The sequence below is a fragment of the Passer domesticus genome, chromosome 23, assembly GCF_036417665.1.
Source record: "Passer domesticus isolate bPasDom1 chromosome 23, bPasDom1.hap1, whole genome shotgun sequence".
NCBI classification, from domain to species: domain Eukaryota; kingdom Metazoa; phylum Chordata; class Aves; order Passeriformes; family Passeridae; genus Passer; species Passer domesticus.
The window spans coordinates 6,343,640-6,366,397 of record NC_087496.1 but is presented as its reverse complement, the minus strand read 5'-3'; the positions used below and the strand labels follow the sequence as shown (position 1 = coordinate 6,366,397).

At 50.8% G+C, this 22,758-nt stretch overlaps 1 protein-coding gene across 2 annotated transcripts; it reads left to right on the top strand.

Annotated features, from left to right (window-relative positions):
• The first annotated feature begins 928 nt into the window (after positions 1-928).
• On the top strand, positions 929-20,358 carry ALG9 (ALG9 alpha-1,2-mannosyltransferase). 2 transcript variants are annotated; one of them, XM_064398006.1, is made up of 15 exons: positions 929-1,090; positions 1,574-1,712; positions 1,959-2,093; positions 2,355-2,425; positions 3,284-3,372; positions 3,741-3,876; positions 4,147-4,234; positions 4,347-4,452; positions 7,929-8,051; positions 9,533-9,687; positions 11,365-11,470; positions 12,089-12,236; positions 12,698-12,827; positions 15,260-15,390; positions 19,575-20,358. In XM_064398006.1, exons 1-15 carry the CDS (start codon positions 993-995, stop codon positions 19,693-19,695), a joined length of 1,776 nt encoding a protein of 591 aa, XP_064254076.1. In that variant the 5' UTR covers positions 929-992; the 3' UTR covers positions 19,696-20,358. The 2 variants fall into 2 exon arrangements, with proteins under 2 accessions (XP_064254076.1, XP_064254075.1); XM_064398005.1 differs by having other exon boundaries at positions 11,341-11,470.
• The last annotated feature ends 2,400 nt before the right edge of the window (positions 20,359-22,758 follow it).

Genomic DNA, 22,758 nt, shown 5'->3' with positions numbered 1-22,758 from the left:
TGGTGTCCAAGCTGAGCTCCCCTGGCCCAGCCTGAGGCCGTTCCCTCTCCTGTCCCTGTTCCCTGGAGCAGACCCTGATCCCCTGGCTGTCCCCTCCTGTCAGGAGCTGTGCAGAGCCACAAAGTCCCCCCGAGCCTCCTTTTCTCCAGGCTGAGCCTTTTTCCAGCTCCTTCGGCCCCTCCTGGAGCTCCAGACCCTTCCCAGCTCCGTCCCTTTCCTTGTACACGCTCCAGCCCCTCCACATCCCTCCCGTGCTGTCCTTTCCCCATCTCCTGATCACCGGCGGTACCAAATAAAGAACATTCTCCGTCGCTGCGTTCCCCATTCCCTCACTTTCCTGCCCAACAGGGCGGGCAGGGGCAGGGCGGGGATGGACCCTGGCTCGGACCCGGGTGTGAGGGACAGACCCGGGTGTGAGGGACGGACCCGGGTGTGAGGGACAGACCCGGGTGTGAGGGACGGACCCGGGTGTGAGGGACAGGGACGGGCTGAGGGACAGACCCGGGTGTGAGGGACAGGGACGGGCTGAGGGACAGACCCGGGTGTGAGGGACGGACCCGGGTGTGAGGGACGGACCCGGGTGTGAGGGACGGGAACGGGCTGAGGGACAGACCCGGGTGTGAGGGACAGGGACGGGTGAGGGATGGAACCGGGTGTGAGGGACAGGGACGGGCTGAGGGACAGACCCGGGTGTGAGGGACAGGGACCAGGTGGGTGGGTGATGGACCCGGGTGGGTGATGGACACAGATGGGTGACGGACCCCGGTGTGTGGGGCAGCGCTGTCCCTGTCGCGGTCGTCTCGGTCCCTGTCCCTGTCCCTGTCCCTGTCCCTGTCCCTGTCCCTCTGTCGGTCCCCGTCCCTGTCGCTCTCCCGCCGCCGCACGGAGCGCGCTGCCCACACCCGTGATGGCGGCGGCGGCTTCGGCCGCGCTCCCGCAGCTGCTCGGGCCCGGCCGCGGCGGCCGGCGGGCGCTGCCTGCCCGTACCCGGCATGGCCGCCAAGGGGGCCCGGCAGCGGCCGCGGGCGGGCGGCGGGGACGTGGCGGGGCGGCGGCCCGAGCCCGCGGGCAGCGAGGAGGCGCGGAACGAGTGGGTGCTGCCGGGGACGGAGCGGGACCACCGGGGCTGCTGAGGCTACCGGGGCTGCTGAGGCTGCCGGGGATGCCGGGGCCGCTGAGGCCACTGGGGCTGCTGAACCGTGGCCACCGGGACTACCGGGGATGCCTGGGCTGCTGAGGCTGGCGGAGCTATCAGGGCTACCGAGGGTGCTGAGGCCGCCGGGGCTGCTGAGGCTACCGGGGCCACCGGGGATGCTGAGGCTACCGGGACCACCGGGGATGCTGAGGCTACCAGGGCCACCGGTGCCGGGTTTTACACGGGCGGTCCGTGCTGTGGGGACGGTGCCGGAGCATCCCCGGCCCGGCTGCACCTTGTGAGGGGACCGGCACCCCCATGGCCCTCATGCCACCCTCAGCCCTTTGCTCGCTGTCACCTTGTGAGCCGTGATCTCATTGCTGACTCTTCCTGCTGCATATTTTTAATTTTTTTTCCCCCCCCTCCCTTTCGGATTAGATCATCCGGGAGCAAAGCAGGGCACGTCTGGGCCCCTGAAGGATCAACAGCTTTCAAGTGTCTCATCTCGGCCAGGTTCTGTGCGGCTCTGCTGAGCAACATCTCGGATTGTGACGAGACCTTTAACTACTGGGAGCCGGTGAGTCCCTTCCTGCCCTTGGGATTGGCAATTTGAACTTGGCCTGTGCAAATACCCGTTTATTTAGGACCTTGTGCTCTCTGTTTCAGTTTCCACCTGGCTTGTGCAAATGCAGATTTATTTGGAGCCTTGTGCTGGTCCCTCTGTTTCAATGAGAAATACTTTGCTCTGGAAACTCTCTGCTTTGTGGGAAACTCTCTGCTTTGTGTGCTGCGTGTTAATTTATTTGTTTGATCTCTGTTGTAGACGCACTACCTCATTTATGGGAAGGGGTTTCAGACATGGGAGTACTCTCCTGCCTACGCCATCCGCTCCTATGCTTACCTGTGGCTCCACGCCTTGCCAGCCTGGTTCCATGCCAGGGTTCTGCAAACCAACAAGGTAAATTTCCTGCGTGGAAGCTGCTTTTGTGAGGGTGAAATGTACATTTAGTGTGTGGGAAACAGCCGGCCGGTTTGGTGTTGAAATTGAATTCATGTTTATAAAACATGGTTTAAATTGACTTCATGTTTATAGAACTGGTTTCTTGACAAACATTGACCACCCTGGAAGGATTTCCAAGGGTTTGTGGGTTTCCCCTGATGTTTTACAAGCCCATTTTTGTGTCTTGTGCCTCATTCAGACTCTCTCTGTGTCTGCTAGGTTCTCATCTTCTATTTCCTGCGATGCTTCCTGGCCTTCCTGAGCTGCATTTGTGAACTCTACTTCTACAAGTGAGTGTCAGAGAGTCTGCAGGGGATGTGTGGGAGCAGGGACAGTTCCTGCCACAAGAAATAGGCTTTGAGGCTCGTGTGTGGATGAGAATATACATGTTCTTGTGATAACTCGCTGAGATGTTGGTCAGAACGCCACAATTAGGACAAAATTGCACTCCCAGATCTCCCACCCACACCTCTACTCCAGCATTTTGTTGACTCCACTCATTTCCTCACTGCTGGCAGCAAGCAGGGTGGGAGTGTTGCAGGCTGAGGAGAGTCTGGTGCTGTGTTTGCTTATCACAGTGGATTTGACTGGAACACATTGATTGCTGCTGTCTGTAATCTCTCTGCCAGTGCTGTTTACAGCCACTAAAATCAGTAGCCCTAGCATGCAATTATCTTGTCTAAATTGGATTTTTATTTTTACCTGCTGCCTCTTGATTCCTGATGTTCAAACCGCTACCTCGCATGAGTTTTTTGTTTGTCAGAAGCCACAGTTCATCTCCTTAAACCAGAGTACTGACAGGTATTTTCTCATCCACATCCTGGTTTAAGGAGATGAACTGTGCCTTTTTTTGCATGGTGGGGGTTTGTGAGGATCAGGGATGGATGGAAGTGTGCAGCAGTGCAGCCACAAGCTCCTGAGGCTTGCACAAGCACAGCTGGCAGAAGCCAGGCCCCACCCAGAGTCTTGCACTGGGGTAGCTCAGGGTCTGAAATCCCAGGCCTGAGGCAGCAGCTGAGTGTTGGGAATCCCCCAGCCCAGATCTCTCAGGCTGCTCCATGGGTTTTTGTGGTTCTGCATGCCTTGGTGCTGCTGATTCTTGCCCTGGGGCTGTTTTGTGGTACCTGTTTCTCTGCTGCTTCCCCCAGGGCTGTGTGCAAGAAGTTTGGGCTGCACGTGAGCAGGCTGATGTTGGCCTTCCTAGTGCTCAGCACGGGGATGTTCTGTGCTTCTGCAGGTGAGTTGGCTTGGCACTGGCACTAACAAAGGTTCAGAGAGGAGAAAATCACATCTCCAGGGTGCTCTCTGTTGTATTCTCATGGTAGAATAAGCATTGATTCAAATTTTGTTCTCTGTGTTACAATTCCAGGCCTGTTTCTGTCGCTGCCTCCTGTTTTTTAATATTGCTGTGCCTTTTAAACAGGCTCTTGGCCTGCCCTCCTTGGACATGCTTTGTTCCAAGGAAGGAGGCTGACACTTTGGCACTTTGCCTTTGTGTGCTGTCCCCTCTGGCTGGCTGTACCTGTTTTCCCAGCCACTGCAAGACTTGCTGCAGGTGTTGGGTGAAGTGTGGGGCAGCTGACCTTTAATCCCCTTGTGTTGCAGCTTTCCTGCCCAGCAGTTTCTGCATGTACACCACGGTGGTGGCCATGACGGGCTGGTACATGGACAGGACCTCGGTGGCAGTGCTGGGGGTGGCTGCTGGAGCCCTGCTGGGCTGGCCCTTCAGCGCAGCTCTGGGGTAAGGAGCTCTTTCTGCCCTTTCTCAGGTGCTTTTCACCTGCCTGGGGAGAACCAGCAGGCACTGAGATGCCAGCTTAGCCCAGGATCATTGTACAGGCTTCCTGGCTTTTGAGCAGCTCAGCTGGGCAGATTTCCTGCCACTAATATGGGTAAAACCTGAGCTGGAGGATGAATCTGGAGTGGTGGTTCTGTCTCCTGCTTTGAAGGGGCAGCAGAAGCTGCAGTGGGGTTCTCAAAGCCTCCAGCTGACAGCTGCTCTCTCTTTCAGGCTTCCTATTGCCTTTGACTTGCTGATCCTGAAGAAGAGGTGGAAAAGTTTCCTGAACTGGTGTGTGGTCTCCTTGATCCTGTTTTTGGTGAGTGCCTGCAACAGCACAAAGAGGGAATGGATGGCAACAGAAGGGATGAGTTCCTTTAGGAAAATCTGCTGGAGCTGCTGCACTTTAACCACAATCTGCTTTCTTCCAGGTGCCCTTGGTGGTGGTGGACAGCTATTACTATGGGAAGCTGGTGGTGGCACCTCTCAACATCGTTTTGTACAACGTCTTCACCCCCCACGGGCCTGATCTCTACGGTGAGTTTGGGATTACAAGCCGAGGTTTCCTGGCTGCCCTGGCCCTTGACTGGCAGTGCTTTTTGTGCCCTGAAGCAAAAGCAGCCTGCCGGCTCCAAGGGCTGCAGCTGCTGCTTCTGGACACGGGATGTCTCTGTCGAGCTGGCAATGCGCTCCTGTTCCTCCACGCTGGGAGCTGTGCTGCTTTTGTTCACTTTCCACTCCTGTGAAACTGCCAGGAGGTGTCTCACTGGCTGGGCACCAGTGGCTGTGTGTGTTTGTCAGCTTGAGTCTTGTTCCTGGCTGCTGCTCCTCACAGTCAGGCTGCAGAACTTCGGGAAAGTGAGGAGTGGTGCAGAATCCATATTCTTTCTGTCCATACTCTGCACTTCTAGAGCTGGAAATTAATTCTAGAAGGGCTGGCAGAGACCAGAGGATGCCTGCACCATCTCTGTGCTCTGCCTGAGGCCAGAGGAGCTGTTCCAGGAGGGCTCCAGGAGGGTGAGCAGCAGCAGGGCTTTCTCTGGCAGCTGGCGTGGCTGCTTGGGTTGAGGGGCTGCTTTGGGTGGTGCTGAGTGCTGATTTGTCACTTGTGCCTGGCCCAGCAGGACAGCAGCTGCTCTGCCACAGCTTTGGGCTCTGCAGGGAGGCTCTCAAGTGTGGGGCTGAAGTTTTGTGTAAGTAAACTCCAGGCTCTGTCTCTGATAGGTTTTGGCAGGGCCTTGTGCCTGACCTTTTCCACACTGGTGCATGAGTTGTTTCCAGAAGGCTCCGGGGACCAGTCTGTCCTGAAGAGTTTTATTCACAGTGACATTCACACAACATCCTCGGGCTAGTAAAAGAGCCTGCCTGGAATTGCTCTTTAATGCAGTGTGGCCAGGACAACGCTGTGTGTTTAGAGAGCTTCAAAACACTGGGGAAAAATAACACTGCCAGGGGAGATGAAAGGCTGCCCAATCCCTCTTGGCTCTGGAAGCTGGGATTTCCCAACGTTCACATGATGGGGGCAGAGTCACCAGCCCAGATCATCTCCAATGTAAGCACTGCAGTGTTTTTGAGACACGGTTCAATTAATTTTTTTTCTTCTGTCTTTAGCAATATCCTCCCTCTACATAAATATTGTCTGTGCAATTAATATTTCCCTGGAGTGATTAGGTTTCTACAGCCAAGGGAAAATAGCTGCCAAGACTATATCCCTGATTCTGGGGCTTTGGGGTGTTTTTGTGTCCTTACATTCTAAGAAGTCGTAATTTGTGACCAGAGTTTGGTCCCACTTTGGGAAGCTTTATTGAGCTTGGGTGGAACATGCTGGAGCTGTTCATGTGCCACCTTTCTCTGTGGAGCCAGGCTTCTTGAGCAGAGTGAGAATAAATGAAATGCAGCGAGCAGACTGTTCATTGTAGCAGCACTGAGTCAGAATGAGGGCTGTGACTCATGACCAAATTATTGCAGCTTACTTACTGCTTGCCAGCTGCAGTTCCTGCACTCAGGCTTCAGCCCAGGGTGGGGCTCCTTGTCCCAAACCTCTTCTACAGCTCTGGCCTGAGCTGCCCTCCCCATTCCTGTGGTCAAGGTGCAGCGTGGCTAAATTTGATTCACTCCTGAGTTTGAGTTCTGGAATTGCTCCCAGGGCCGTTCCCAGACCTCAGAGTTCAAAGCCTGGGGGTCTGACAGTGCTTCCAGCTGGTTTTCCCCATGGAAGCACCGTGCCAGGAGCTGCCTGGGTGTTCCTGTCCCACTGCCTCCTGTATCCACACCTGCCCAGCCTGGGATGTGGATCCTTGCAGGAAGGATTCTCCCTCTCCTCTCCTGCTCTGCAAGCATGTTCCCATTACCCTGAGCATGGAGAGTTCTCAGTGCCCCTCCCTGCTTCAAAGATGTTCTTCTGGGCCAGGGCTTCTTGCCTGCAGTGGGGTTGTTCCCTTTTGAGGCTGCACTTCTGTCTCAGTTCACCTTGAGCCATGTGGATAAGAGGAATAAAAACCCTTCTGCCCTGGGAGGCTTTGAGCCTGAGTGCCTCTGAATGGCTGCGTCACCAGTGAGCCAGCCTGGTGCTCTTTGCCTGCTGTGCACTGTTCTCTTCTCCTTTTTCCCCCCTTTTTATTTTTTTTAGCTTCTCAGAGAGAAGAAAATCCCTCATTGGAGAAGGAAGGGAGGCTCCAGTGCTTGTTTTTTTCTGGGCAATTCAGTCACACTGCAAAAAAATGTGAGCGAGCAGCTTTTTTTTGGTGAAAGCTGTGCTTCAGAGCAGCTGATCTGTTTATCAGCAGTGTTATCTGGGCTGTATGAATCGTGGAGGAGTTGTGTTTCATGAAGTGTCCTTCACTCCTGACCCCCAGGCTGCCAAATCCGAAACCAGAGCAGAGAGAGGTGAATTCAGGGTGAATTCCCTTTGCTTTCCATCACAGCCAGAAAGGTGACAGGATGGTCCCTGGACTTACCCTTCAAAGATTTAGAACTTATTTCTATAATTGCTGTTTCAGAGCTGATAACTCAGGCTTTCCTCCATAAACCCAAGCTGCTTGGCCAAGCAGTGACTCCAGTGCCATGTTTGTGACATTCCCAGTGCAGCTTCTCCCTTTTTTTAGCTGCAGGAGCTGCAGAGCTTTTGGGTTTTCCTTGCTGCTATTCAGTTGTCTGATTAATTTCAACACGGACCCGATGTAAGTGGCTCTGATTGCAGGAAATTGCTGTGGCATGTGACACATGTCACAACAGTGCAGTGATTAAAGCCCCCGCGTGTCATTTACTGGCTGATTGAGCTAATCACACTGAGAGAGTGGGAAATGTGTGGAGAGGAACTGGCATTCCTCATTGTTAAGGGCTTTAAGCATCCTGAATTAAGAGTCTAAATAAATGACAGTTGGACTGGAGTTTCTTTCAGTTTACATCCTCCAGAGCTTGCAGCCAGTTCCCAAGTGTGGAGGCAGAGCTGCCTGGCTCCTGTTTGTGTCAGAACAGGCTGAATTTGGGACATTTAAATAGTGCTGAGTCTAAGGAGGGACCAAAACCTGCATTTTGTGGCAGAGTCTTTGTTGGGGTGAAGTGACAATACAAACTCCTTTCCCTCTTAATCCTTTTTGGCACCTTTTCTGTTTCTGCCAACCCAGAATGAACATCCTCACTCCAGAATTACATGGCATTGTGTGGTTTTGTGTTACTCCTCTGCAGTTAGAAAGAAAGAATGAATTTGGGGTCAAGTTTCCACCTCTGCTTCCTTGCTGTCCTTCTGAATGCAGGGTGAGCTCTGTGTCACAGAGTTCTGCTGGCTGTTGGAGTGCTCTGGGATTCATGAGCAGCAGATGTAAAACTGACTATTTTTCACCCTCAGGGGAAAAAATAAGGAGAAGAATAATTTCTGAGCAGGAAGACAATGAAGTTTCTTGGGCAGGTGGGAGTGTGAGCTGCTCTGGTGGGCAAAGAAGGGCCAGAGCTGCTGTTCCATCATTCATGCTTGTGTTTCAAACCTCTTTTTTCCTTTTTTTCTCACCCTTCAGGTACAGAACCCTGGTACTTCTATTTCATCAATGGCTTTCTGAATTTCAATGTGGTTTTTGTGCTGGCCCTGCTCGTGCTGCCTCTGACCTGTCTGATGGAGTGCCTGCTGCAGAAATTCCGTGGTGAGTGCAGGGCAGCTGGCAGGGTTTGCCTGTCAAAGAGCAGCTTTTCCTTCCTGGAAGTGAAGCTGGGAGCAGTGAGAGCCTTTGGAGCAGCAGGAAAGTTCTGGAGCTCATCAGAGTTCAGGATTGTTCCTTGCCTCCACCTCAAGAGGAAAAATGTGTTAAAAAAAGCAAGCCTGCCAAGGTGTGTGGTTCCTCAGCTTCATTGTGACATTTAATGCATCAATAATCCTGAAGGGAATAATCCTGAAGGGAAAAGAAGCTGAACCTGGTCTTGTTCCCATCTTGTCTGCAGCTGGAAATGGGTAGAAACCTTTTGGGATTGAAGCTGGACTGTTCTGGGCACTGTGGGATTTTCAGTTGCCAGGACTGAGCCCACTCTGGGAAGTGTCCCCATGGGTGTGGATATGCTGAGAGTTAAAAAATAAAAAATAGAGGAACCAGAATATTCCCTGCTTCACACTGGGCTTTTTCTTGAATAAAATGACATCAGCTTGAACACATGACACTTGTAAGTGCCTCCAGAGGGGAAGTGTAAATTCTTCTCTGCTGTTTTCCTAAGGAAAAGTCATCAAGGCTCAGCAGCAGCCTCCAGATTCATCAGTCCAGTCAGTCTTTGCTCTCTCTCTGTTTTTTTTACTGACTACAACAAACAGTAACACAATCCTCGATGAAAATGTATGTTAAGGGATGTTTGCTTCTATCTGTTCCTCGGCTGTGAGTGACAAACTCTGAGAAAGCAGTAAAAGCTCAGTAGGGGCTCCTGTAAATGCAAGATTTCCTGCTGTTCACTTGGTGTTCTTGCACCGAGCGGCAGGAGCGACTCTGCCAAGTGCTTTGTTCTTATTGTCTGTGAAATGCCGTTGGCTTAATTGCTTAACTCTGCTGTTGGGAGTAGCAAGGGGTAGGAAAGGGACTGCAAATTGTCAGGCAGTGCAGAGCCCTCCTCAGTGTGACTGAAATTCAGGGTAATTGTTGTTATTTTTGAATCACTTATTTCCTCTGTTAAGCAGAAGGCGCCTGAGAGACCTCTCCTGGTGTTATTTTTGTAATGAGGCAGTGAAGGTTGGGCAAACTCCCGGCTCTAAACAAGCATTTGGGAGGGGAGGGGGAGCTCCTGAGGAGATCCTTTCTGATCTTGGTGTGTGCAGTGCCCAGCAGGAAACCCAGCACTGCCTCCTCAGACCTGGCAGTTCCTGGTGGGGTTTGTGTCTTGGTGGATCCACTAACACTTCTTTTCTGCTTTTGCTCCTTCTAAGGCCGTTGGAATTGTCAGTATTGTAGGAATCTGCAAAAATCCTCTGAGGAAAATGCCCTGCTGGCTGTTTGGGTGTGTTACCTGGGTTTTAGCAGTTTTAGCAGCAGGGGTGCTCAGAGCAGGGCGTGTTTGGGTCTCCAGAGTGGGCTTTGGGTGGGAGAGGGGATTGTGCAAGAGAAGGAATTCTTGCATTACTCCTTTGCTGAGGTTTTGTTTCCTCCAGTTCAGAATCTGGGCCGTCCCTACTGGCTGACCCTGGCTCCCATGTACATCTGGATCCTGATTTTCTTCAGCCAGCCCCACAAAGAAGAGAGATTTCTCTTCCCCATCTATCCCCTCATCTGTCTCTCTGCTGCTGTGGCTCTCTCTGCTCTTCAGGTAAATTCCACTGTTTTTTAATAAATAGCTGAGAATATTTCCCAGCCATTATTTCATGACCATTTTGAGCTGATCTCCAGTCCCAAGTGGGAATTCCTGGAGCTGTGATGCTGTAGTGCCAACACCACCCAAAATCCAAGAGGTTCCCTGAGGGTTCAGTAACCTGCTGATGGAATTGTGCCTCCTTGGCTGTCAGCTCCAAGGGCAGCAATGTGGGTGTGCAGGAGATGCATTTTGATGTGTCTCAGAAGGAATCCCTCCCTCACTGGGTTGAAAAAAGGCAAAGGGATCTTGTTTAAATGTTGGGAATTGCATTGAACATTTGGAAGAGCCAAAACCTGGATGTTTAGTAAACATCACTTGAAACACTTCACAGAGCAAAGCACTAATAGAGACTGATATAAACCTTCCCAAAGCTCAGAATTATTCATCTCCTGCTGTTAAAAAGGCTCAGGAGTGCAGCCAGGAGTCCCTGCTGGAGCCTGTTCCAGCTGTTTGGCCTCACCCTGCTGTGCAGCACTGCTGCAGTTCCTGCCCACCCCTCAGTCCCTCATCCTTCAGGTGCTGTTCTCCTTCTGCATCTCCACTCACTCCCAGAGGAGTTCCAGTCCTTGCCTTCACAGAGGATCCAGCCTGGAATGTCACCAGTTTTCTGGCTCTGACTGAGAATTCCTCTGTGCTCTCAGAGCATCACAGAGCAATGTTCATTTATTTTTATTGGGAGTATGGCTTGAGGGAAGTTTCGTGTACGTTTCTTGCATATTTTGCCACTGTTTGATGACATTTTGCCCAGCATGGAGCATCCAGCTGAGAATCTGGAACTGATTGCCCACCAGCAGGACAAACTTGTCACTCTCCCCCTCCAAACTATGTGGATGTTGTGAGAAAAATGCAAACAGGACAAGAGAAACAGAAACCAGCTGAGGGCAGGGAGTGAATAACTCCTGCAGAACAGCAGGGAGGGACCAAGGCAAGGACTGGATGTATTTCCTCCTGGCTATTCCCAGAAAGGCTTTTTAATTGAAAAAAAACAAACCTAAAGGGCTTTTCTTGTATCAGTTTTTCTTATATCAATTTTTTCTTTTATCAATTTTTCTTTTTATCAATTTTTCTTTTATCAATTTTTCTTTTATCAATTTTTCTTGTATCAGTTTCAGAGTGACTTGTGTTTAAAGCTGGATGCACAATGTGCTCTGTGGTGTTTTATTCACTTCAAAGCTGTGGTTTGTGCAGGCAGGGTAAACAGCCAGAGGTCACTCTGGAAATCTGGGTCATGGAGCTTGTGTTAGGCAGGAATTCAGTCCAGCATGGAAAATCAGGTGAGTCTGCAGGGAGCTTCTGCAGAGCTGTCTGAAAGGGACCCTTAGCCCTGGTTCACCTGGGAGCAACCAGGCTGGAAACCCTGAGAGAGCACTTCAGGTCCAGAGGCCTTCCTAGGGAAAAGAGCTGAAAACTTCTTGAAATACCCCAAATTATTACTTAAATATGTCTAAACCCTCTGTGCATTTTGGTGTCTCTGAATTTAAAAAGCCCAAAGATCTGGTGGGGGATGCATTGTTGTAAGAGCTTTATGAAAAATGAGAATTTTTGCTGAATGGATCAGACTTGGAGTAACTTCATATTGTCTCTCTTTTCTTCAATCTCTTCCCTGAGAAATGTTACCACTTCATCTTCCAGCGCTACCGCCTGGAGCACTACACAGTGTCCTCCAACTGGCTGGCCCTGGGGACTGTCCTCCTCTTTGGCCTTTTGTCACTGTCACGCTCTGTTGCCTTATTCAAAGGTTGGTATTTCAGGTTTGCCCTCTGCTCTCCTGCCTCTTGGGCTCAGGGACTGCAGAAGTTGTGCTGTACAAATCAGGAACCTCGAGAAGTTTGGGTGTTGTTGCTGCAGGGGAAAGGAATAAGTTCTGCTGGTCACCATTAATTAATTATTAATTATGCATTCATCCATATTTATATGTATGAATGGGTCACCAGAATTGCATCACTTAAAAATCCTCTTCACCTTCCACCAGTACAACTCCACTGATCTAAAACCTGGTGTTAAAGCAGATACTTCAGCTTTCAAATAGGTAATCCTATAGGAAAAGCATTTTCCTGTGTAAAATGTGAATTAGGTGCAGAAATCCTTAATGGAGATGGACTCAAAGCCTTCCCACCTCATTAGTATTTTGGGGGTTTTGGTGGCCACTGACAGCCAGGACAGGGAAATGTGAATGAAATTGGTAGGGGCACCAAGGGTAAGAGGGGAGGCTTTGAATCCAGCCACTTCTTAGCCAGACCAGTTCATTTATTCACTGAGTGACCAGTTAAAAATTCATACAGGAAACAATTTTTGTAGGCTTTCATTAAATACCAATCTTACTTTAACCTTAATGATGATGTTCTTCCTCCCACAGGCTACCACGGGCCCCTGGACCTGTACCCTGAATTCCACAGGATTGCCACTGACCCCAGCATCCACACGGTGCCAGAGGGGAGGCCAGTGCACGTCTGTGTGGGAAAGGAGTGGCACAGGTTCCCCAGCAGCTTCCTCCTGCCAGACAAGTGAGTGCTGCCGTGGCAGAGGTGCAATTAGGTGAGGTGGATAACGAGGGGCACAGTAATGAGGGGCAGAATAATGGGTGTGGGGAGCCCTCAGGATCTCTGGTGTCACCAGCAGTGGCATAAACAGTGTTAAAGCACCCAAACAAAGGATTCTGAAGGTTTTTCATCAGCACAACAGCCACAAGTTCCTGGGGATGGTGTCCTTGGTTCTGGTTTTGGTGCTCAAAAGCACCCAAAAAAGGATTCTGAAGGTTTTTGATCAGCACACTGGCCACAAGTTCCTGGGGAGCTCTGGTGGGCCTGGGGATGGTGTCCTTGGTTCTGGTTTTGGTGCTCAAAAGCACCTAAATAAAGGATTCTGAAGGTTTTTCATCAGCACACTGGCCACAAGTTCCTGGGGATGGTGTCCTTGGTCCTGGTTTTGGTGCTCTCACACAAAGTGTTCTCCCTGTCCCCTGCAGCTGGCAGCTCCAGTTCATCCTGTCAGAATTCCGGGGCCAGCTGCCCAAACCCTTTGCCAAGGGGCCCTTGGCCACCAGGATCATTCCTGCAGACATGAATGACCAGAACAAGGAGGAGCCATCTCGATACGTAAGGATTTGTTCCTGCTTTCTTTCCCTTGCCTCGCTGGATAATTTAAATTTATGCAATGCCTCATAATGGATCTCCCCATTTCTGCTTCCTGGGGAGTTCCAAAGCAAAAATGGTTCCTCTGCAGCACTTGGAAATCTCCCCATTCTTGTGAGTGGCTTCTGTTTGCCTTTCATCTGCCAGTTTGAAGACATCATGCTAATAAAAGAAGCAGCAGAAGTAAGAACTCCTAATTATTGCAGTTTTGGGTTCAGTGTAGTGTGTTAATGTGATCACAGGAATGAATAATTTGAAGTCCCCCACAGAAAATATTTGAGCAGGAATTGAAATGTTCCTCTTTTATTTCTTTTTCAATATAAAACTATTCATCATATTTTCAACTGAGGAGGAGGAACTTAATTTGGAACTTAATTGCGTTAGTGGGAATCTGCTAAGATAATGTATATTGGTATTATTGATTTATTTCCTGGTTGAATTGAACAAAACCAGTGCACAGATAGGAATGTCTTAAAATTATTGCTAGCTAGCATGTTTAAAATTACTAACAGGCTCAATCTTGGCAGTCTTGTGGGTTAAAACTCTTATTTTGAGGCTGATTATGCAGTTACTGGAAATGGGAAGGAGGCGTGTTCCCACCTGAGAGGAGCTGTCTGCTGCAGTGCATTTAATTTATGAAATCTTTAACTGGGGCTTATTTTTAGCACAGACAGCTGGTTGCTACAGCCTGTGACTAATAGAGCAAAACACACTTTTGTTTCATGCCTTGTTCCTTAATGTCACCCTACAACTTTGTTATTTCTCATGCAAGCTCAAGGGCCTAGGGCTTGAGAAATCAGAAATTAAACAGGGGCTTAAAACTCTTACTTTTGACCTGCTAATTACACCAAGAGATTAAGATCTTTCTCCAGCTTTAGTGAGTAAGAGCATATTCAGATTTTTTAAAAAGTGGAAGAATAATTAACAAGAACTGGACAGGACTGTGAGAGGGGATAAATGCAAATAGCACAAGGCTCTTGGTCATTTAAAGGGGAGAAAACAAATTGTTCAGGAGAATGATCTGAGCCATGGATAAAACCATTAACGGCTGTGATCTCACTGTTTCAGGTGTAAGTATCTGTTACTGCTCTGCTTGGAAATGGAAGAGGGAACCTCAGTGTTCCTGTTGCTATGAGACACTGGGGGAAGAGTGATTTGATCTTGTTTTGCAATCTCTCTTTCCTCAATCACATCGAGCTGCACTTACCTTGCACTTGCCCAGCTGGGGAGGTGCATTTGTCTCTGAAAGTGCTAAAAAGAGATAAGGAATATTATTTCTTCCCAAGATACATCCAGGCAGGACCAGCAGATTAGGCCTGGAAGCTGCTAACAGCAGCTGCCTTCAGAGAAATGGGTTTTTAAGCACTTTCCCTTCATTTCTAGCACCATCCAGACCCCATGGCAGCAGCAGATGTGCCCTTAGCTCCAGCTCTGGGCTGTTCCCACTCCTGTCAGCCAGGATGGGATCCAATTCAGCTCTCCTCCACTTGGCAGAGCAGTGGTATCAAATAAAGAAAGAGTGGGAGGAGGAAAAGGAAAGGGGAACAGAAGAGGAGAGGATGTAATTTAGAAATCCCTCGCAGCTTTGTTCAGTAGAACTCGTTGCTTTCTTTCATTTCAAGGTCTGTGCATCACCCAAGTCTTGTGTAAATCCCCAAATCAATGCAGAGGTGCTGTGTTGGTGCTCAGAGCAGGAGGAATATCATCCTTGGCTTCACTGTAATGTGTGAAAATACAAGAAAAATGTGGCTTGCACCTGGAATTTGGAGTCCCAGCCCTTTTAGGGTGGCATTTAGAATGAGACAAGTGAGGTCCTTGAGGTAGCAGCTTGTCTTTCTCTGAATGATTCTACATCACTTCCAGAAAAACTTGGTTAGTGGTTTGGGAGTCCTTCTGCTAATGAGCCAGAGCCTCTCCCAGGGCCTGGAATGTTCCTCTCACACAGATTCAGCATCCTCTGCTGTGTTTCCTGTGGTGTAATTTCATTTGCCACTCAGTTGTGATGCCACAGAGCCATCTGCTATCCACCTAATTAAATTGTTTCCAGCCTCAATTGTTACATTAAACCCCAAAGGTGCTTCAGAAAAGGGATCTCAAGCATGGCCAAGGAAGTTGGCAGGAAAATTTTGTGGGAGAGTGAGCTGCAATCCCTCAAGGAAGAGTTTCAGGGAGTAAGGCAGGATAAGACATAGGATTCCCAGCAGGAAGGAGGAGGTTTCATGGTGTGGTCTCCTGCTGGATTCCCCCACAAAGGTTTTGGTTGAAAACCTTCAAATTATGTTACCTGTGTCCTGCACAAAGCATTTCACCTGCTGCTGGGAATGCAGCCCTCTTGTGATTGCTGTGCATGAGCAAACCCCCAGGGAATAAAGCCCAGCCCTTCTGTGTTCCTGCAGATTGACATCTCCAAATGCCACTACCTGGTGGACTTGGACACAGCCACGGAGACCCCCAGGGAGCCAAGGTACTCCTCCAACAGGGAGGAGTGGGTCACCATTGCCTACAAGCCATTCCTTGATGCTTCCAGGTAGGATTTGCACTTTGGAGGGGGAGGGATAGGGGCAGTCTGGGATTTCTTTTGGCGAAAGTGGGCAGGGAGGAGAGATCCGTGGGTAAATGCCAGCTTGAGATCCAATTCCCAGCAAAGTGGAGCCTTTGTCAAACTCCTGCTTGCAAAATTTATGACCTAAGTTGCTTTAGAGTTGGAAGTCTGTGAGGAGGGTGGTGAGAAGGAGGATTTTTATAAAGAAATAACCAATTTATTTATAAAGCCTCCTGCTGAAGCAATGTTTTTTCGGGTTGCTTTCCAAAGGATTGAGGTGGATGTCACCTCCTCCCAGGAGACTTTTCACTCTGTTCTCTCCCAGCCACATTCAAGACAGGTATAAATCATCAGAGGGGATGAGCTCTGAAAAATGTTCTGAAAGCTGGCAGAGAGAGGAGGCAGTCAGCAGGGCCACACCTTTACCAGGCACCAGAAAATCCATGGAAGAGATCCCTGCTGGAGTCTGTTGTGCAGAGCTGTGCTGCTCACTGGGCACCTTGCTGGAGTGAGGCCACGAGTCTGGGAGAAGCAGAGACTGGGGGTTGCTCTCCTCCAGGCTCTCAGGGAGTGGGATCAGGGCTGTCAGACTGGGAATGTTGTTCCTGCATTCCTGCAAACACAGGAACCCTCCTCAGCTGTACGAGGATGTGATTTAGCCCTTCAGAGCTCATGGAGGTGTCACCCCAGGACAGAGGCTGGAAAAACCTCTGTAAGAAACAAACCCAGAGTTCAGTGCCCTCCTGTTTTCCACGAGAGACCTGATTGCTTCCTGCTGCTTGGGCCCTGCAGGGAGTGGGGCTGGGAAGAGCAGGGGAAGGAGTGGCAATGTTTGAGCAGCTCCCAGGAGGGCTCTGGTGTTCCCAGCTCGCTGACACAAACAGCTTTCCTTGGCAAGGTCTCCCATGAGCTGCATTTTCCAGGAGAACCTGCTGCTCCATTTGGGAAGGGAGAAGGAGGTGGCCAATGAATTTTATTAACGAGGCAATTGAGGCATCAAAGGCGCTCCTTGTGCAGAGGATTTGCCCTTAAATGTGCATTTCTGCTTTAAAGCCACATTTGTGTGTTCTTACAGCTGCTTTATCCTCCTTGCTTGATCTTTGGAGCTGAGGTTTCAGGTTTGCAGAGCAAGGGGCAAAAAAAAAAAACCCAAAAAAAAAACTCCAAACCCATCAAGCACCTCCCAAAGTGCAGCTCTTGTGTGAAAATAAATGAAAAAATGAAATCAATGACCCCAGCAGCTCAGTTCAGTGCTGCTGCACTGGAGGCTTCTGGGGCTCGCTGCGAGTCTCCCATTGACGTCAGCAAGTGCAAATGGAAATCTCAGCTGGCTCTGATAAATGGTGCTGCTAATTGAATTAGAGAGCACTCCCAGCCACCAGCTAATTATGCTCCTCAGGAAGCTGCTTTGCCAAGGTCCATTTAATTCTATATTGGCTGAATGCTCCGAATCTGGCACAGAAAAGGGGAAATATATCACAGCTCCCCTCTGAGGAGCACATATTTTCCAGCTCTTTAGGGCTGAGCTGTCTGCTTGCTCCAAACACTTGGGTTTTCCATCAAAAAAAATAAAATTCTCTGTGCAAAATTAATGATTGGGTCACCTTGCTGGAGCACAGCATTACCCTGCTTTGATAAGAGCCTGTCTTGTTCCCTTTAACGGCGTTTTCCTCCAGTTGTTTTCCATATTTTTAAAGTAGCTGAATTACTTCTGAAATGTGTGTGTTGGTACAGAGTTTAACCTCCAGAGGAAGTGCAAACCTTAAAGGGTTTTCAGAGAGCTTTGATCATGAGCTTCTTGTGCCTGGGAGGCACTGGGACCTGTCCAGGTGGCTCTGGGACCTGCCCAGGTGGCACTGGGACCTGCCCAGGTGGCACTGGGACCTGCTCAAGTGGCTCTGGGACCTGCCCAGGTGGCACTGGGACCTGCTCAAGTGGCTCTGGGACCTGTCCAGGTGGCACTGGGACCTGCCCAGGTGGCAGAATTCAGCTTCCTGCTGCCCTTCCCTGCTCTGCTCCCTTCTCCTGCCTCTCTCTGAGCTCTGCTGGCACCAAACTCAAGGTACAAAATGCAGTTTTAGGAGGGATCTCTCAGCACTGCAGGTGTCCAAGTGCTGCCAGTCCATGTTGGGAATTTGGGAAGGGAGGACTGGAACATCTTCACTTGGGATTTCCTTCCATCCCACGGCAGCTTCCTCTGGCACTGCTGGAGCAGTTTTTGAGTTGTTTCTCCTGAAATTCAGGCAGAACCAGGCTTAGCTCCAAGGATCACTGTGCTTCCAGCTCTGGTAGCTGGGAGCTGCTCTGTCCTGCAGCAGTGCCCCCTTCAGAGCCCAAAAACCCTGGAGAAACAAGCCCTGCTCAGCTTGGAGCAGTGCTGGCCCTGCTCCTGCTGCGGGAGCTGATCAAGGCTCCACACACTCCGTCTCTGGGGGACAAATTTAGCAGCAAATGCAAATAGAACATTAAATATATTCCCTGTCATCTGTCACCCAGCCCCTTCCATGTGCCATCTGCTGTCTGAGGTGGCTGGGCTGCCACAGGGGGGTGACAGGAGGTGAAGGTTCCTTCTCCCTGAGCTGGGAGGGTGCAGGAGCTGCTGATCCCAGCTGAGCCCAGCCAGGCTGTGCCAGAGCCTCGGGAGCCCCTGGGGAGATGCAGTTCCTGCCTTTGTTTTTGTGCTGCGTTTTTGAAAGATCTCCAGTGCAAGCAAACAAAACACAATTCTTCTTTCTGCTGAAAAAAAAAAAAAATCGCTGGAATTGGGTGTCCAGAGCAGCAGAGCTGGGAGTGAAGTGACCAGCAGGAGTGTGCCATCCCTGAGCCGTCAGTGCAAATCTGAGAGCTGCTGCTGCCTTTCCAAGCTTTCTGTGGCTGGGGTGACACTTGTGGCTGGCAAAAGTTGATATTTTCCCATCCAGGTGATCTTAAACACACAAAAAAGAGAAGCTGTGCTGCTGAGGAAGCCAAACTCTGCCTCAGCCCCGATTTCAATGAGTTGCTCAGATTTTTGAAGCCTCACAAAGCTCAGAGCTGCTGCTGAAGGATTTTATTTGTCCACTTCGCACTGAAACCAGGACTGTACCATTAGTGAGAGAATACATTCATTCAGAATGCTCTCAGCCAGCACAGCTCCAGCAATTAGCAGCCCAATCAAAGGTGCTAATTTCACCCAGACATCATTAAGCCCTCCTTGCTCCACTGGTTCAGTTTTTGAAAGGCTGTGAAATGCCAGCTCCCAGCGCTGGCAGGGCATGGGGTGAGTGTGGCTTTCAGAGCTGCCCAGCCCTCTGTAATTCAATATTTCCACAGATTGGCTCAAGAGCCAAACTCCAAAATGCCAGTGCCCATCAAAGCTGCTTTTTGTTTCTCAGGCGTGGGGGAAAAGGGATGGGGTAGAAAAGAGGAGATTCCAGTAGGGAAACAACCCCTTCACCCTCACAGTGCCCCCAAGGACAGGGCTGTGTGACCCCCAACACCCCCTGGCTGCTGATATCTGGGATTTAGTGTCTTTCAATAATTACAGTTCAATTTCATTTCTCTCAATAATTTCAAGGATTCATAATTACTCTCAGTAATTACCTCCCTGCCTTCTCTCCCCTCAGTCCTGCTGGGAATGGACGGTGGGCACGAGGTTGTGTTGTGTTTGTGTTGCCCCCAGGTGAAGGCAGGAGTGATGGATCTGACTCCATGCTCTCAGAAGGCTGATTTATAGTTTTATGATACTATATTGTATAAAAGAATACAATATTAACTAAAGAATACAGAAAGGATACTTAGAGAATGCTGAAAAGATAATAATGAAAACTCGTGACATTTTCAGAGTCTTGGAAAACTCTGAAAGAGTTTCAGAGTCTTAGAAGCTGATTGGGCAATGAGTGAAAACAACTCACAGCAGAATCCAATGAAACAATCACCTGTGGGTAAACAATCTCCAAACACATCCCACATGAGCACAACACAGGAGAAACAAATGAAATAAAATTGGTTTCATTTTCCTCTGAGGCTTCTCAGCTTCCCAGGATAGAAATCCTGAGCGAAGAGATTTTTCCAGAGAATGTGGATGCCACAAGGTTGGCTGTGAATGCCAGCCAGCTCTGGTGGCAGCAGGGAGGGGAGGATTGGGTGCTGAGGGGATGATTGGTTTCCTTTTCCTTTCTGTCGCCCAGGTCCTCGCGGCTGCTGCGCGCGTTCTACGTCCCGCTGCTGTCGGAGCGGCACACGCGCTACGGCAACTACAGCATCCTGAAACCCCGCAGGAGGCAGCCCCGGAGGAGAGGGGGGGGCTAGGAGCAGCCCCAAAACCCAGCCAAAGCATTGCTGGCACTCCTGGACAGCCCCCTGAGCCCTGAGTGAAGGATGGTGCTGGAGGATTCCCCGAGCAGCTCGGGCAGCCTCTGCCTCAAGCCATTGGAAAATCCATGGATGGGTTAGCCCTGCTGCTCCCCCCTTACACCAGGGAAGAGAAAAATGGGAAATAAAACACGGGATGGCACCATGAGGTTCTGCTGCAGGCTGCAAATGTGGGAAAAGCCAGCTCAAATTCTCTCTGTCTCTGCCCCACCCGCCCCTCTGCTCTCCTCACCTGCTGTCTTTCACCCAGGGAATTTTTGTTTCAGGTAACAAAGCTTAGGAATTTTCCTTTTCCGAGGGGAAAAGGAGGAAGAACACCTGACTGACAATGAACTGGGGTGCACTGAATCTCCAGGAATGAACCATCGTGCACCACAGAGGAGCAGCCAAAGCTGCTCTGTCCAGGAGACATTTCCAGGCATAAGCCTGTGCTTTTGGGAAGAAAAAACCAAACTGGGACAATTATGTGTTTAATGGGATCAGTGTTTGTGCTATCTGTGAAGCCAAGTGTTTGTTTGCTATTTATAATGATTTTTTCAAGATCCTTTGACTTCCAGACTTCAGCATCTTAAAAATTCTGGAATCATCCAGAGAAGAGAAGGATGAATCAATTTTTTTTTTTTTTTTGCAGTTCTGTTTCCCAGAATAGCCAGGATGTGTTACGTGGGTCCAACCCGCCTCAGAGCAGTGCTGTGCTTGTTATATTTCCATTTTTAAACATGCAGCATCACCAGCTGGATGGAGGGAGCTGCTTTCACTCACTTCCCTGGAATTCTGTGGGGGTGGGATGGGATGGAATGGAACAGAGGGGATGGGATGGGATGGAACAGAAGGGAGGTTCTGCACCTGCTCCATGGGGTTGGCTTGGTCTGAGCTGGGGGATTGGGGAGCAGATTTGGATGTTTGGGAGCCAGAAAAGCTCTGGAGATCCACGTGTTGGTTCAGGTGGTGGGTGCAGATCTCAGCAGGGTGGGAGGGCTGTGGTCCAACCTGATCCTGCTGGGACAGAGCAGGAGGAGCTGGATGAGCAGCAAGGCTGGGCTGAATCATAGCATCAACCTCAGAAACAGGAGGAGGTTCTGAACCCCATTAAGGGTTTGGGTTTTTTTTAATGTTTGTGCTACAAGCAGTGCCCTGCCTGGAGCCTGGGTGGTCACAGCATGGAGAATCCATTGCTCCCCACTCCCTGGGGCAGCAGCTGGAAGCTGAGGCTCTAAATTCAGATTTAGGGTGGTGTCTAAGTCATGCCAACGTTGGGGAAATGCAGCTCTCACCTTCCCAAGTGGCAGCTCTGGAGCGCTGAGGTTTTCCTGCAGTGCTGGCTGGGGAGGGCAGGTTCTGTGCTCATCATCTCCCCCTCCCAGCTCTGCCCTCAGTGAAGTTCACACAGAGCTCTGTGGTGCTGGTAAATCCAACCCAAAACCTGCTCTGCAGCAAAGCACCAGCCCAGCAGTGCCTGCAGCAGCTCTGTGGTGCTGGTAAATCCAACCCAAAGCTTGCTCTGCAGCAAAGCACCAGCCCAGCAGTGCTTGCAGCAGCTCTGTGGTGCTGGTAAATCCAACCCAAAACTTGCTCTGCAGCAAAGCACCAGCCCAGCAGTGGCTGCAGCAGCTCTGCAGCAGTTGCAGTGGTTGCAGTGGTGCTGCTGCTGTGGCTGTCCCCTGTCCCAGCCCTCAGCCCATGCCTGGTGTGGCACAGAGCAGCAAACACCCATGGAAACCACTGTGCCTGCTCCACCTTTCTTTCCACTTGGATTCCTGTTCTGGCGTGCTGGTTGGGCACTGATAACTTGGCCGTAATTAGGAGTAATCAGTGTTTTCCAGAGGAGCACAGCACAGTTTGTTCCTGGGGGTGAAGAGGGGCAGTGCTGTCCCTCAGTGTGCTGCAGCCCCACGAATCCTGCTGGGGAGGTGAACTGTTGGGGATCAAACACCTTCTCACAGAAAGGGTGAAGCTCCTCGTGTCCCACGCAGCTCTGGGCTCCTCCTCGTGGCACTGATGTGACCTTGTCCAGCCCGGAGGGATGCGGAGCAATTCTGTGTTGAGATGAGCAGGGTGGGGAGCTGCTCCCTGAAACCCCCCAGCCTCACACCAGCCTGTCCAGGTGCTGCCCCGTTCTCTCCCTTGCACAAAGTCCAGCCTGTTCTGACCTTTCCTGTTTTTCGTCCTCCCCCGGAGCTGCCTGGGGAAGCTCCAAGCCTTTGAGTCAGCAAGGAGCAGCTCCAGGCCCTCTGGATGTGGGCTTGGTGGTGGATTCTGGGCTGAGACCTGCCCGGTGGTCAGGGCACGGCACAGTTGTGGTCTCAGCTTGGTTTTAGGGACCACAAAATCCCCCAAATCCACAGCCCTGGTTCCTGTGCTGCAGGTGCAGCCTTTCCCTGCCTCTCCAGAGCCAGGGGTGCTCGGGTGGGAGAATCCAGAGGGTCAGAGAATTCCCAGGCCTGGCTCCTTTCCCTCCCAGCTCCCCGGGATCTGCTCTCGGGACAGGAGCTCTCAGCAGCTCTGCCTGAATCACACCAAACCCAACCCCAACCCTATTATTAGACTCTGGAAACGGCTGCCTTAGAGACAGGTTTGCTTATAAATACCCACGGTTTTCTCTGTGCCTCTCCAGAGCTGGCAAGGAAAAGGGATCTCTGCTTGGCCAGAACTGCTGCTGGAGCTTCTCCCCACCTGAGCCCCCCAAATTCCAGCTGTGGGGCTGAGGCACCCAGCAGGGTGGCAGATCCCAGCTGCTGTTTGGGGTCCTTCAGCTGCCTCCTCTGCAGGCTGTGCTCGGTGCTGGCTGCTCTTTCTGCCCCCTCTTTTCCATCCTGAGTGTCCCTGCTGGGGACTTTGGGATTTAACCCCACTCCGGCTCTTCCTCGGGCTCCCGGGAGAGGGCACCGTGCTCCAGAGAACCGCGACGAGCCGGGGTTTCAGGGGTGAAAGCCCCGGGCTTGGGGTGAGGAATTGGGGCTTTTGCTGCCGGTAAAATTTGGGATTTCGGGATGGAGGCGC

Excerpts from the sequence above, each read along its gene's own strand:
- ALG9 (XM_064398005.1), top strand. The coding sequence starts at position 993 with ATGGCCGCCAAGGGGGCCCGGCAGCGGCCGCGGGCGGGCGGCGGGGAC. Across the intron at positions 4,453-7,928 it reads CCACGGGCCTGATCTCTACG|GTACAGAACCCTGGTACTTC; the intron begins GTGAGTTTGGGA and ends CTCACCCTTCAG. Across the intron at positions 11,471-12,088 it reads CTCTGTTGCCTTATTCAAAG|GCTACCACGGGCCCCTGGAC; the intron begins GTTGGTATTTCA and ends TTCCTCCCACAG.